This window comes from Lepus europaeus, chromosome 21 (assembly GCF_033115175.1).
Source record: "Lepus europaeus isolate LE1 chromosome 21, mLepTim1.pri, whole genome shotgun sequence".
NCBI classification, from domain to species: Eukaryota; Metazoa; Chordata; class Mammalia; order Lagomorpha; family Leporidae; genus Lepus; species Lepus europaeus.
In genome coordinates, this window is record NC_084847.1 from 52,884,480 (window position 1) to 52,900,030 (window position 15,551).

A 15,551-nucleotide genomic window follows, 5' to 3' on the forward strand; every position below is an offset into this window, starting at 1 on the left:
CCTGGGAAGCGATGGCTTGCATTCTTTCTCAGGCCGGCGCTGGGGCGCAGCAGGTAAAGCCCCCACCTGCGGTGCCCACCTCCCACACGGGCGCTGGTTCGGGTCCTGGCTGCTCCTCTTCCATCCGTCCTGCTGTCCAGGCCTCGGCACCCGCATGGGAGCCACAGAAGGAGCCCCCGCCCCAGCCCAGGCCTCCAGGTCCATTGGGGGCGTGACCGAGGGCAGGAGACCAAACTGGCTCCTTGCAATTCTCTCAAATAAGTCAACCAATTTGTGTAAAAGGTGACGGGAGCACACAGAGGGCTGTGTCCCTTTCACTCTGTGCAGGTGACCAGGTGACGCGAAAACGGGGCGCTCCTCGCGGGGTTCGCAGCACACTCAGGTTTACGATGGGCGGGGAGCGAGCCGCCCGTGCTGACGGACCCCGGGGGCTCTGCAACCCCACGTCACGGAGCTGAGAGCCATCGAAGGAACTCAGAGAAGGAGAGAGAACGCGGGCGGCTGCCCACGGCCACGCCACCTCTGCGCATGGCCCCACCTGACGCTGCACACGGCCCACTCCACCTCTGTGCACAACCCCCCTGCGCACGGCCACGCCTCTCTGCCGAGTTGGACTATTCAGAGTTCCCGCTCTCAGGTGAACTTGCTCCCTGTGCGCTGTGAGTTCGCGATGAGCCAGGAGCCGCACTGCAGTCATAGGACTGACAGCGAGGGGGTCGCACAAGGCTCGTAAAGGAGCTCAGATACCTCCTGCCCTCGGCCCCGCCCTCCGCAGCAGGAGCTGGACCAGGTGCACAGAGCTGGACCAGGTGCAAGGAGCGGGCACCCACAGGTGCAGAGCCGCGCCCGCCCTGGGACCTGCCACCCGGAGCACGTGTCCTGGGGGTGCCCCTAACTCGGGGAGGCAGAGGCCGAGTGCTGGACCAGGGCCCGAGGGCCGAGGGGGACAGAGCCAGAGCTCCTACAGGAGCCCCGGGGGCGGCTCAGGTGCTGCTCGGCCGGCCGGTGGCGCTCGGACACCAGGGCCCTGGTGGGAGGAGCGAGCGCCAGTCTCAGCTGCACCCCGGCCCCAGCTTCCTGGGAGGCAGCAGTGACCCCAAGGCCCCGGGCCCCTGCTACCAGGTCAGCGTCCTGCCAAGGCGTGCGGTCCAAATCCCCGAGTCCCTGCTGCACACGGGGAGCCCCGGGTGCAGCTCCTGGCTCCTGGCTCGGTCCGGCTCAGCCCTGGGTGAGGCCGTCTGGGGAGTGACCCAGCAGATGGAACAGCTGTGTGCGCCAACTCTGCCCTTCCAATAAATCAGCCTTTGACAAGGAGCAGTCAGCAGCCCCTCACTGAGCCGCCTCTCTGGGACTGCAGACAGCATGGAGCGGGGCCTGTGCCAATGCAGGACCCCCCACCCCGCTACCGCCGGCTCAGTCAGGTGCCCGAAGTCACAGGCTTGGCAGTGACTTCGCCCCGATTTGGGGAGTGTGAGCTCTTCGCGGGGTGGTCCCTCACTTGCCAGTCTCCCAGCTTCAGACTCAAGACCCCCTGCTCACAGCAGGCAGGGGGCCCTGCACCCCGTGGTCGGCCTCATCCCATCCCCCAACCACCCCCCGGCCCACGCACGGTGGCCGAGGAGCGCCTGGCACAGGCTCTGAGGCTTTGAGTGCCTTGGGCGGTGCCGGCCACTCTTCACCCCTGGTCCAGAAGCCCCGAGTGTTCCTGGCAAGCACTGGGCTCAGCCAACATCAATGAACTTGGGGGCTGGCGCTGTGGCACAGTGGGCTAAGCCTCCGCCTGCAGTGCCAGCATCCCACATGGGCGCTGGTTCGAGTCCCAGCTGCTCCACTTCTGATCCAGCTCTCTGCTATGGCCTGGGAAAGCAGTAGAAGATGGCCCAAGTGCTTGGGCCCCTGCACCTGCGTGGGAGATCCGGAAGAAGCTCCTGGCTTCGGCAGGCCTCTGCCCACTGCCCCGGCGCTGACAGGACTCAGCGGGAGCTGACGGACAGCACTGGTCTCCGCCTCACCTCACCCCTCCCCTTCCTCCTTCCCCTCAGGCACCTTGTAATTCAGGAAGGGACAGATGGACGGGGGGGGGGGGGGGCAGGGGAAAGGGGGACCCCACCAGCACCCAGGCCTCGCTTCAGCTCTGCTCGGTGCCACGGGCCCACAAGGCATCGTCCCAGCGCTGCTGACTGCGTGGCTGAGTTAAGTGATTATTTGCAGCCCAAAGAGGACTTTGAACCGTCTACACTCGAAGCGTGAGAAAACATCAAGTTCGCGGCTAAGAGACGCTGAAAGTGTGACTTCCTAGACGCTGCCGTCTAAGCTGACGAACACGAAGCTGACGCCCAGGCCTCCACAGAAGAGCCCGTCCACTGGGCAGGACCACAGCCCCTGGCCGTGAGGTCTCTGTCTTTCGCCCCTCGGGCCCTCCCCACCCATGTCTTCCAGGTGAGCCCTTGTGTGCGTTGGCTCCACCTCCTCCTGCCCCAGAGCCACAGGTGCAGGAAATGGCTGGACACCAAACCCCTTCCCCCAGACACCGCAAACGGGGAGCCCAGGCAGAGGCCTGGGTCAGACAGCAAGAACCAAGGCTACAAAGCGCACGTCGGGGACAAGACACCTGCCCCCGGGAGCCAGAACTGCCCCAAGAGGCAGCAGCCTCGCCCGGCCCGCACACAGACGGCGCCCAGAGATACGGCAGTTCATGCCCCGCCTGTGCCCCACGTCCCCGCAGCGCACCACGCCCAGCCGGTGCCCCGCGCCCCCGCACAGACTTACCCTCGTCACAGTTGCTCCCAGTAAAGCCGGGGCAGCACCTCCACTCCAGCGCCGTCACCGTGCGGTAGGACACTCTGTACGTGGGCCTGATGAGGGTCCTGTAACTAACACAAGGACAATCTCAGAAGGGTGCCAGTGCCGCCCGCCCCCAGCCCCGACCCTCCAAAGATGGCCCGGGCAGCTCTGCCCAGCCAGCACCCTGGTCGCCAGCCCGGGCTCTGCGCTCAGCGGCTGCATGGCCACAGGCAAGGTGCCACCAGGTCTGTGTTCCCTGCAATTTAAAGGCTATTCTGGCCGGCCCTGCTACAATTTTCCAGCCGTGGCCTCTGACCAGGCAGGAGTAGGGACAAGGGAGCCTGGGAGCCCCTGCCCAGCGCCCAGCCATGTGCAGCCAGGCCCCCAGCGCCAGTCTCCTCCCCACCGATTCATCAATGGACCCACGTTCAGCACCCGCTCTGTGCCCTACAGAGGTCGTGTACTCAAAACTGCGTCCTTGGCCCCGGGAGAGGCCACTTGTCCATGATGATAGGGCGTGAGACTCTCCCAGGAAGCAGAAGGGTCCAGCAAAGCGCAGGGCTCCGGCTGGCATGGCAGAGTGGGCTAGGTTGCCGATCACAATGCCTGTGCCCCATACCCCAGCTCTGGCTTGAGTCCCGCAGCTCCACTGCCCATCCAGCTCCCTGCTGATACAACGGAGGATGGTCCAAGTATGTGGGTCCCTGCCACCCATGTGGGAGACCTGGAAGGAGTCCCAGACTCCTGGATTTGTCTGGGAGAGACCAGACAGATAGACAGCACTTCCATCTGCTGGTTCACTCCCCAAATGCTCCAAACAGCCAGGGCTGGGCCAGGCTGAAGTCAAGAGCCGGGAGCTCCATCTGCATCTCCCACATGGGTGGCAGGGGCCCAGGTCCTTGAGCCATCCCCTGCTGCCTCCTCGGGGACACATTAGCAGGGAGCCGGGTCAGAAGTGGACCAGCTGGGACTCGAACTGGTGCTCTGACACGATGCAGGCTTCCCGAGCACGGCTTAACCCACTGCACCACAACACCTGCTCCTGATTTCTTAAAAAACAATTCTCATTGGGGTTTCACAAACGTTAGAGCAAACCAGCTTCCCTCCGGAGACCTGAGGGCGGGGGGACTGTGTGCAGCTGGACGGGAACCTTGGCCTGAGGAGCCAGGAGTCGAGAGCTGGCCGGGAGGGGTGGCCGCAGCTGGGAGCCCAGTGCCGGCGGGGGCGCAGGGGGAGCCAGGAGCATGGGGAGGGGGCGGCAGAGCAGCAGCAGCATGCTGGCCACCACTGCAAGGCACATACGTGCCCCGATGAGCCCGGGTCCAGGCAGTACAAACATCCCACGTGCACGAGAAACACCGCTCACTGGCTCTCACGTTTATGAACACACACACACAAACACACGCCATTCGCATGTGCACATGAACACACATGGTCCCGTGAGCACACAGCATCCTCCTACTCCCACTCCCACCCGGTGCACACATTCATGCCAACACTCAGGGCGTGAACCCTTGCACACACACCCTTACACACTCGTATGCACGACTCTGCTGGGTGAGGCTGGTCCATTCCCTCACAGGAGCCATGCCTAGGATGGAGACCACCACCCTGGGTCCCAGCCCGGCCGGAACTGGCTCCGAAGCCCGGGAGGTCCCGTTTGTGTTTGCTCAGCACGCGGGAACACTTTTCCTCCAACATCTGCACGAGGGCACTGCCCTGGGACCCAGAACCAGAGGCTACAGCTCGACCCCCTGGGATGCTCACGGCTTTCTGAGGGCCACAAGGCTGGCTGCCCAGGAACCGGCTGGCCGGCATTCGCCAGCAGGTGGCGCTACTTCCCAAGGCTCAGCGTGGGTCTCACCAGAGCACCCAAGGCTGTCTCCAGTGGGCAAGAACCACAGGGAGTTCCATCTTCCTGCAACCAGGAAGAACTCCCGGCACCCACAGTCCCAGTATGGTGAATAGCCTCCCTCTAAACCTCCCACGGCGGCCACAGACCAGACACCAAACCCCGAGTCAGCCGCGCCCGCCACTACCACCTGCAAGAGCCGCCCGTGGTCCTTCTGGCCCCAGTGCCTTTGCACGTGCCGGCCCTGCTGCCTGAGGCACCTCCAAGGCGTGACTCAGAGGTCCCCTCCTCCTCCTCTGCCCCTGCCCAGACTGGACATCTTGGGCAGAGAGCATGGCCATCACGCATCCCCACCCACGTCCCAGGAACCCGTTCTGGGCAGTCAGTGGGAGACCCAGTGGACAAGGCATGCGTGGACTCCACTCTGCAGGGCTGCATGGCTGCCCCCAGCACCACTCCTGCTGTCACACGTGAACATGAGACCACCCGCAGTGAGTGGTGGGAAGGGAAGCCATCCACCCCCAACAGTGGGTCCTTCTGTCTTTGCGAAAACGTAATTCACACACAGCAAGGAAGCTCCCTGTCGTGTGTGCATTCCGTAACCCCCACAGCCCTTCTGCGTCGCCCCCCGGCCCCGTAGGTACCTGGGCGTCAGACCTCTCCCACCAAGGAGGAGTCTCCGTGTACTACAGTTTCAGATAAAGGGACACTTAGAATTCCTGTTCTTTGCCTCCTTTGATTCCTGCACTCCAAGACCATTCCTGCTATTAAAGGTCGTGGGATTCTGCTCCCTATGACTGCTACGCCGTCCTCCACCCCAGGAACACACCCAGTGCACCCCAACCTGCTGGCAGACACTGGAGTCGCTTCCCGTTATGAGCTGTGACGGGCAGGAATGCTGCAGGCATTCCTGGACAAGCCGTGGGTGGACAGACGGTGTTTTAACTCCTCCAGGCCACCTGCCTAGCAACGGGCTTGATGGGGCACAGGACAGACACGGAGCGTGCTTCCAAACGGCGGTGGGGAAAGTGGAATTAAAAGACCACTGTGTTTTGGTGCAAAGACATTTGAAGTCCAGGCATAGTTTTATTCCCTGTGAACATTTTGTTCATATGCCTGGATTTAAAAAAAATCAGTATAAATTAACTTATAATTCCATTGTCCACAGACTTTCTGAGGTGCCTGTATACATGTGTACCTTTAGCAGATGCTCCCCCAAAAAGTCTAGCGCCCCCTGGAAGAGCAGCATCCTGGCTAGCCTGCAGGAGATCTGGCTGCCCCATGTCCTCGTCAACGTTTGACGCTGTCAGTCGCTTTTTTATTTACTTATTTATTTATTGACAGGCAGAGTTAGTGAGAGGGAGAGACAGAGAGAAAGGTTTTCCTTCCATTGGTTCACCTCCCAAATGGCCACTATGGCCGGTGTGCTGCACCAATCCGAAGCCAGGAGCCAGGTGCTTCCTCCTGGTCTCCCATGCGGGTGCAGGGCCCAAGGACCTGGGCCATCCTCCACTGCACTTCCGGGCCACAGCAGAGAGCTGGCCTGGAAGAGGAGCAACTGGGACAGAATCCAGTGCCCTGACCAGGACTAGAACCCAGGGTGCCGGCGTCACAGGCGGGGGATTAGCCTAGTGAGCCATGATGCTGGCCCGATGCTGTCAGTCTCTTTCAACTCAGCCATTCCTGGGTGTAGGTAGCCCCTGGCTGCAACCTACAATTCTGTGGACTAACGTCGAGTCCCTTTTCACGCCTGTCGATTGGATATCTGTTGTATGAATTGCCCGTACAAACCTTGGGCCCATTTCTGAACTAGGTTTTCTGTCTTCCCCCTTCTGACTGGGTGACTTTGTATCTGTTTAATCATATATTCTGGGTACTCACATATACGCAGGCACCTATGTGGATATGTAGATGAAGATTGTTAAAAAGAAGATATATTGGTCTAAGCTGACATGCGCTTAGACGCCAGCATCCCTCACGGACGCACCTGCTTCAGCGTCCAGCTCCGCCCCCCCAGACTGAGGCTTCCTGCTGAGCAGGGCCCTCAGGTGACTGTGGGAGCCTGGGTTGAGCTCCTGGCTGCACTTCCAGCCGGGCATTTGGAGAGCGGACCACTGGATGGGATCTCCAATCTCTCTCTCTGCCTCTCAAATAAAAACAAAGAGCCACCTGTGAGACCTGCGACTTGTCTTTTTCAATATATATTTTTTTTTAATGGAAAGGCAGTCAGAGAGAGAGCGGGAGAGATAGAAAGAGAGGTCTTCCATCTGCTGGCTCACTCCCCAAATAGCATAATGGCAGGGGCTGGGCCAGACCAAAGCCAGGAGCCAGGAGCTTCTTCTGGGTCTCTCACATGGGTGCAGTGGCCCAAGCACTTGAGCCATCTTCCACTGCTTTCCCAGGTGCATTAGCAGGGAGCTGGATGGGAAGTGGAGCAGCCAAGATTCAAACTGGCAACCCTTTGGGATGTCGGCACTGCAGGTGGTGGTGTAACCTGCCATGCCACAGCGCTGGCCCATCTTTTTATGTTCTTAAAGGTGTATGAGGACTTCAACAAGTTCGTGGAAAATGTGTGTGATGAAAAGACTAGGCATGAGTCTCAAAATTTTTTGCACCACGATGAAGTTGTGAGTCCCTTGTCCATGGACTTCTTGAACTACCCTTGTATTTATGATAGGCCGTTTTTAACTCTAATGAAGTCTAACTTATCATTTAAAAAACTCTTATACTATGGGACAGGGGCCATCTTCCACCTGGACTCCCAGCTGCCTCAGAGCCATGTATCGAAGACTTCCTTTTCCATACTGAACTACTCTAGTGTCTTGTTGAAGGCCTAACTGCCGGGGCCGGCACTGTGGCGCAGGGGTTAAGCCTGTGGCTGCAACATCAGCATCCCACATCAGCGCTGGTTCGAGTCCCGGCTGCTCCACTTCCAATCCAGCTCCCTGCTAATGCACCTGGGAAAGCAGTGGAAAATGGCCCAAGTCCTTGGGCCCCTGCACCCACCTGAGAGACCCGGAAGAAGCTCCTGGCTCCTGGCTTTGGCCTGGCCATTTGGAGAGTGAACCAGCAAATGGAAGACACCTCTCTCTCCCCTCCCTCTCTCCCTCTGTGTGTGTGTGTCTGTAATTCTGCCTTTCAAATAAATAAGTAAATTTTTAAAATAAAACCTAGCACCCTCGAGCCGTTTTTTATGCCCCACCAAATCCAGAGGTGGGGGGGGCGGGGGGAGAAGGGACGGCCCAGTATGCAGCCTTCCCACGCACGGGCGTCGCCCGTGCCTTTCTCATTCACCCAGGCCTTCTCCGCCTTTCTCGTCAGTGGACGCCTCCCACCCGGCGCACTCCTGGGCATCTGTGTTGGTCGTCTCAGGGCTGCCATAAAAATGCCACAGCCTGGGTGGCTTGCTTGCAGTCCCGCACGGTTCCTGGCTCGCGGGCTCCCTGGGAGAGGACCCTCCCGCGGGGCACCTCCTGGGAGGCGTGGATTCAGTTAGTCCAGCTCCCAGCCTCCGATCTGGCTGAACCGTAACTACTTGTCCCAGACTTCCTCGCTGGGGCGTGGGGGCTTCGACCCGTGGATCTGGGAGGGACTCCTGTATTACACCCCTAACAGCGCTCCGTATTTTTTTGTCTGGCTCACACAGGAGGGTTTTTACATCTCCTTCTCCCCTTGTGTGTAGCCAGAACCTCCGGCTCCATCTCTGTTTTGGTTTCGTCCACGGACCTCGTTCCTGCCCGTGTTCTAAGCCCGCTCACTCCACCGGCCGCCGAGGGCTGTGTCGCCAGTCCCCCGTCATCTACAAGTAAAACAGCTGCACCCTTCGCTTTGATGGGCACGCCTCTCACTCCTCGGCCCTGTGCTGTCCCAACGCTGAGCACAGGGACCACACACTTCCCTTTCTCACTCCCCAGCGCAGGGAACAAAGCTCCACCCATCATGGGAGGTGTGGGCAGTGGGCTCTGTCACTATTCGACCCAGGAATTCCCCTTCCACGCCAGCTCGCTGAGAAGCCTCTGTCCTGTGTTTTATCACGAGGAGATGCGGAGTCTCCTCCAACGATCTTTGTGCATCGACTAAGATCATCACGTGGTTTCTCTATTCTTTTCTGGGATGAGCCACATTAACCGACTTCCACATACGAAGCCAACTTAGCGTTCCTGGGAAAAACCCCACCGGATCATAAACGCATTATCCTTGTATCTCTCCCTCTCTGGATCCTCGTGTTTTGTCCTGAATTTTTACATCTGTCTTCATAAAAGGATTTAATTGGAATTTTTAAGATTTATTTATGTATTTGAAAGGCAGGGTTACAGAGAGAGGAAGAGAGGGAGAGGGAAAGGGAGAGGGAGAGGGAGAGGGGGAGAGAGAGAGAGAGAATCTTCCATCCACTGGTTCATTCCACAGATGGCTACAACGGCTGGGGCTGGTCCAGGCTGACTCTTGGATCCAAGAATCCATCCAGGTCTCCCATTTGGGAGGGGGAGGGATGAGGGAGGGGAAGGGTAGGGGGAGGGGACAGACCTGTGGTTTAAGCTGCCCAGCCTATGGTGTTTTGCTGTAACAGCTCAGGCTGACTAGCATAGATTGATACGAGCGCTTGAAGACCCAAACGCTAACACACGTTCGCTTCTGTCATCAGTGAGGACAACCACAAAGCGGGGTGTCACTTGGAAAGTGCAGTCCACAGCTGCTGTCAAGGCACAACCCCAGCCACGGGTTCCTGCCCATGCTGACCTGAAGCAGCCGGCAGCAGGGGCAGGGACGTGGGAGATAAGGAGGCACCTGTACTGGCCACTGCTGCTTCCAGACTCTCCCACCCGCTCCTGCCCCTCCCCCAGGGGAAGCAATTCCTCTCCAATCAGGGCAGCCCCCCTGGGACCACCTCCACACCCAGACAGCCAGCAACACTCCCCAGCACCCGCCCCCAGACACGGAGGCCAGGAAGAGACCCATCCTCAAGGAGATGCCCCAAAGAGCCAGTGCTTGGCCCTGGGGGTCACCCCACCCGGCTCATGCCGGTGACGGCCTCTCTCCCTGGCAGTAACAGCGAGGGCCCAGGAGGAAGTCCTGGGCTGGACCACACTGCCCTCTCTCTGCTGCCAGGACTACAGTGGCTCCCAGGTATCGGAGACACTAACAAGACGGACCTCTGGGGCCTGAACTGGCCCCAAGGGGGAGACGCCTCCCCTGCCCTGGCCGACTTCCACAGACACCCGCCTCCTGCCGGACCTGTGTCCTCCTGGGGCCCAGGCCGGGGCTTTACCAGGCTCCACACCGAGCCATGCAGCTGCACGGTCCATCTTGTGGTTCTCGTGGGGCCTGCTGTCCGCACCCAAGGCCATGACACTGGGACTGGACGGAAGGGGAGCCCCTCACTGGCTCACCCCGAGGGCTCCCTGTGCCCATTTTGCAGAGGGCAAAACCAGCTCAGAACAGGAAGGGGAAGTTAAGGGAACTGTGCCCACCGCCTACCCGCAAGCTCAGCCCACTCCCGCCTGTACCAGGTCCTACCTGTCCCACAGGCGCTGCTGTCTCCGTGTCACAGAGGAGCAGGGCCTCTGCCCCACCCTCCCTTCCCGCCTGTTTCCACGGGCTGCGGCCCACCAACCCTGGATGAGTCCCAGTGCTCAGATGAGGCTTCCCGGGATCCCCCACCCCCGCAGGGGTGTTTTTAAGACAGGAATTTGCCCCCTGGAACCCTTCCTATCTCCTCTCTAATCTTAGGACAAATCCCAGATCCCCGGGCTACCTCCCTGCCTGACGCCCCACCCCCCAACTCAGAGCTCCACCAGCCTAAGGGGGAGGGGGGGCTCTGCATCCAATCTTCCCTCTGGCTGGGACACACACAGCCCCCAGAGCTTGGTGCAAGTGCTGCCTCCTCTGAGAAGCCCTCCCTGACTAGCCCACCTTCCGTGCTTCCAACCGGCAGCCCCGTGGGCCCCTTCGGTTCACTCTCTCAAAGAACGTGGGCTTGTTTTCCAATGGTTCCACCCATGCAACCATTTACCCAGCGTCTGCCTCTTCTAGCGAGCACAAGCCTGGCTCAAACGCAGCAGGGATGTGTGTTCTATGAATGGGTGATGTGAACTAAAATGTGTCCATGAGCACCGGGGCCCGGACACAGCCCCAGCCTGGGGCTACGGCAGCTCAGTGCAGGGAAACTGACGGCTCCGGGCACAGCAGGGCAAGGCCATTTCCACCGAGAGGTTTGTGCATGGGGGACACCAGGGGGAGCTGTGGAGCCAGGGAGGTAATAAAAGGCAGCCGATGCCTGGAGAGCCGGGGCGGTTGTTCTGGTTGTATTCGGTGCACTTGGGGAGCACACTGCTTTGATGGACCCAGGGGGCAGCTCTCAAGATCCAGGCTGAGAACATTCTAGAACGGAGGCAAGGCGGCCGGACCCGGCCTGTGGCCGCTGGACTGTCCGGAGCTGGCTTTCTGAGCCTGCAGTAGGTGCCTGTTAAGGTACAGGAGTGCTAGTGGCTTCCTGTATTTCATATGTTAAAATCAGCAGGGCTCCGTTTCCCTCTTCTTCTGCAGAATTAAAAAAATAAACAGATCTGATGTGGTTTTTCCCGGGATTCAAAAGCCAGCCTTGTGTACCCGGCCCTGGGGGAGGGACCACCCCTCTCGGCCACCCAGGGCTGTGGAGCAGGGGGCCTTCCAGCCGGAAGGAGGCCAGGGGGAAGGGGAGAAAGGAAGTGGGTTCAGGGGCTGCTGGCTGAGAAAATGAGCAGAGGTGAACGGTTCCACTTCACAGAGGGCAAAACTGAGGCCCAGGAGGAGTCCGGGGTTAAGAGTCCGGGCTACAAAGTGCAGAGACCACCACATGGCACGGGCACCTGTGTCCTTAACTGCTTGACACTGCCCACAGCAGGGCCTTGCCCTCTGCGGCTGCGCCCGCCCCGGATCCTCCAAGGGGCCACAGAGGCCTGGCGAGACCCTCCAGAGAGCAGCTGCCCAAAACATCTCAGGGCTCAGTGGGGGCGGGCACCCCCCCCCCCCCGCACGCATGCAGGACGCCTCTGGCAGCCCAGGGGCAGCGTCTGCGGGAGCCGGGCACCCCCTCCCTTGCTGGGCACTTGAACCTCACGGGCCTCACTCCTGCCCCGGCCCCCACTTCCTCAGCAGGGACCCCGTGGGGAGGAACAGACCAGGAGGCGAGCGAGACAGGCCGGAGACTTAACAGGAAGCGGGAGTGGGGGGTTGGGGGAGGGAGGCAGGAGATCCGGAATCTCTTGATTAATAGCAGTGGGGCCGGGAGGGAGGGGACACGGCCGCCTCCCCCCGCCCCGCAGCTCTGAGGCAGCAGGCGGGGGGTCCCTGGCCTCTGGCCTCCCCAGCACCCACGCCGGTCATTGCTAAGCACAGATGCATGGGTCCGCAGGCCCGGCGGGCAGCCCCTTCCTCCCAGGCCTCCCCTCCCACGCCAGCCCAGCGCAGGGGCGGCTGTGAGACAGTGGACGTGGCCCAGACAAGCCCCCGCTGCTGCCGGAGGGGGGTACGGGGGGGACGCAGCCTCCGTGAGCTCCCCCCAAACAGGAGGAGGAGGGGCAGGGAAGACAGGCCGAGCTCTAAGAAAGAACCCAAATCCAGGATTCGTTCTAGCCTCGCGGGCCTCCGTCCCCAAGAAGCAGGCAACCCAGCCAGAGGGGGGAGGCCCAGCCGTCTGGCAGGGGGGAAGCGGGGAGGCCGATGAAACCCCGGAGAGTTCCGGCAAACCCCACATCTGGAAAAGGTTGGCTCTCGTGCCATCAAAGAACTCTCAGGGCCCAGGGAGCCAGCCGGGGGTAGGGGAAGCCGAAGCCAGGGAAGGAAACTTAACCCCCGTAGCCCTGGGTCAGGCCTTGGCAATCCGGCAGGCGCCTGACACCCCCACGGCGAGGAACAAGGCACACGCAGGCCAGCACGTGCCCCAGCCCAGAGCCAGGCAGGGCAGCGCCACTCCCCTTCTGCAGAAAGGGAAACTGAGGAACAGACGAGGGACCCACGGCTTGCTCTGCCTTACGAGGAAGTCCCCCCGGGGGATCCAGCCCTCTCCCCGTGGAGCTGCAGCAGGACAGCAGGGCGGGGCTCACGGGTCCCTGTCGGCACCGCCTTCCCTTGTTCCCCACGGAAAACCCCGCCCCCACCGTGTCCCCCCAAGGCTGTGGGTCTTGGATTCACTCCTGCCGCCCGCTGTCCCCCAAGACATACCCAACTCTGGGAGGAGAGCCCTCAGCTGCCCAGTCCATGCCGAACGCACCCAACAGGTGAACACAGGTGGCTTGAGCCCCCTGAGACAGGGCCACCACCCCCAGCGCACCCAGGCCAGGCCGGGCAGGGACCTGAGCTCTTCCTGTCCACCCCATGCTGCTGACGGATGTGTCCCCAGCACGGCCTCCGGGGCGCACAGTGGTCAGTGGCCATTAGTTTTGGGGCGCCACCCTCACCCCACTGCAGACATGAGAAAACACCAGTGTAATAAAACAGCTCAGAGTGGGAATGTCACCGGATCCTCTTCCTCTCACAAGGAGATGGACGTGTTCCGAAAAGGGACACTGGAGCACCTGCCCGCGCCAGACCCTCCCTGGGGAGAACGAACCCCGGACGTGCAGCTCCTGCCTCCCAGGTGCTCCTGAGTGGGTTAAAGGGTGAGGTCCGAGGGTCCCAGCGTCACACGGGTGCTCCTGTGGTTTGTCCCCATATGGACCTCTGCCCTTGGCCGGCCCTCACCAGCCATGGTCACCCCCAGCATCGCCCACCTTTAAACACGAACGAGACGCCCCCTGCCTCCCAACCCCCGCGTCTCGCTGTCAGTCCCGGTCCTTACCTTCCTAACCTCCCCCTCCCATGCCTGCCCCACCTCCCCAGATCTGCGCTGGCCCAGGCCCCCGACAACCCCCACGTAGCAAGGCCCACAACCCGCGCGGTAGCTCCGTGGACTTCGCGGCCTCCAGTCCCCGGCCACCAGGGTCCCCGCGGCTCCCCCGTGGCCTCACCTGTGCTGCTGAGGTGACCTGAAGCCTCTGGCGGGAGTGGAACCCGGCGGCCCAGGCACGCCTACACCTGCGCATGCGGCAGACCACACCCTGCCCCCGCAGTGACTTCAGGGCCCTGCGTGGGTGCGCAGCCTCACCTGCGAACACCTGCGAACACCTGTGACGGCGCTGCTTTGGGAAGCCACTCAAGGGCACATCTTGCCTGCGTATTCATGGTAAATCTTTCCTTTTAAAAGGTTGATTTTTTTATTATTTGAGAGACAGAGAGAGAAATCTTTCCTAGACTGGTTCACTCCTCAAATGGCTGCAACCCAGGTCTTAGCCAGGCCCATGGCAAGTGCCAGGAATTCCACCCGGGTCTCCCCTGTGGGTGGCAGGGGCCCAGGTACTTGGGCCATCTTCCACTGCTTTTCGCAGGCCATTAGCAGAGAGCTGGATGGGAAGTGGAGCACCAGGGACTCGAACCGGCACCCATATGGGATGCTGGCACGGCAGGCGGCGGCTTTACCGGCTATGACACAGCGCTGGCCCCGCGTCTCATGACTTTAGATACCATCTGCACGCTGAGTGCTCCTGGGTTGCACCACATCCTGAATTTTACCGCGTGCACACCCTCACGTCTCATCACCCCGCCACCGGGTGTCCTGCTATAGCGGACAGCGCGCCGTCGTTCAATCTGCCTCCATTCTCTGAGGTAATAGCATAATGCACCTGTTACCACCATGGAATTCAGGCTGGCCCTACCCTGGTACTCCACACCCTCTCCCTGCACCTTGTTAGGAAGCACTGTCCTCGTGGTGGCCCGCAGGCGTCTCAAGTGTCCCTTGGCCAAGCAGAGTTGTCCGCTTCCCCCACTCAGGCCTGACCTCCCCTCGGCGGGCTGCTCATACCAGAAATCGAGGGCTATCCCCACCACCGAGTGGTCAGACTCTCCCGGGACCCCCACTTCTCTCACTTCCCCAGCTGTCACCCACTGTGAGCCACCATCAGCCCAGGCCCTGCCTGCGGCCATCCGTGATCACCGCGGCCAGTGGTCCTTCTCAGAGCCTGCTAGGAAGCTTAGAGAGAGAGAAACATGACAGCAGGAGAGGGGAAGACACCGGAGACAACAGCGGGAAGCAGAGAAACTGAGAGCACCCAGGGTGGAGACAGAAACGTAAATGAGAGCAAAGACATTGGGCGACGAGACCGGTGGTCCACGGCCAGGCCCTGAACACCCCGAGCTGGTCTCACGGGATCCGTGAAGTGACAAGCATCTCGCCGGACTGACAAAGAAAACGGGAGAGGAGATGCCGATGACCACCCTCAGCGATGGGATGGCAGGTGGCTCACTACCCATGAATTTAACAGCTTAAGGTCTGGCGTTGTGGTGCAGCGGGTTAAGCCTGTGAGTACCGGTTCAAGTCCCGGCTGCTCCACTTCTGATCCAGCTCCCTGCTAATGCACCTGGGAAAGCAGTGGAAGATGCCCCAAGTACCTAGGCCCCTGCCATCCACGTAGGAGACCCAGATGGAGTTCCGGGTTCCTGGCTTCAGCCCAGCCCAGCCCTGGCTGTTGTGTCCACGTGGGGATTGAACCTGTGCATTGAAGATCTCTCAGTCTGCCTCTCTCTCCCTCTCTCTCTCTCTCTCTGCCTTTCAAATAAATAAATCTTTTAAAAAAAAAACATAGCAAAGCCTTACAGTTAATGTCATGTGTGCAATGAGCACTTGGCCTCGGGGTTAGGATGCCAGCACACCACTGGATTTGATGCCCGCCTCTGGCCCCTGACCCTGGGAGCCAGTGATGACGGCTCAAGTCGTTGAGTCCTGGACACCCACGTGCGAGATCTGAACTGAGGTCCCAGCTCCCAGCTTCAACCTCAGCCCAGCCCTGGCTGCCGTGGCATTCGGGGAATGAACCAGTGGATGGGGGAGTTCACTCTCTCTCTC

General features: G+C 60.7%; 1 protein-coding gene across 1 annotated transcript in view; it reads right to left on the reverse strand.

Moving 5' to 3' along the window:
* Nucleotides 1-15,551, reverse strand: part of COL26A1 (collagen type XXVI alpha 1 chain) — a 92,068-nt gene that overhangs the window by 45,778 nt on the left and 30,739 nt on the right. The window contains exon 3 of the mRNA XM_062180425.1: nt 2,770-2,867. Coding sequence (XP_062036409.1) covers nt 2,770-2,867 — 98 coding nt within the window. The remainder of the gene's footprint in view (nt 1-2,769; nt 2,868-15,551) is intronic.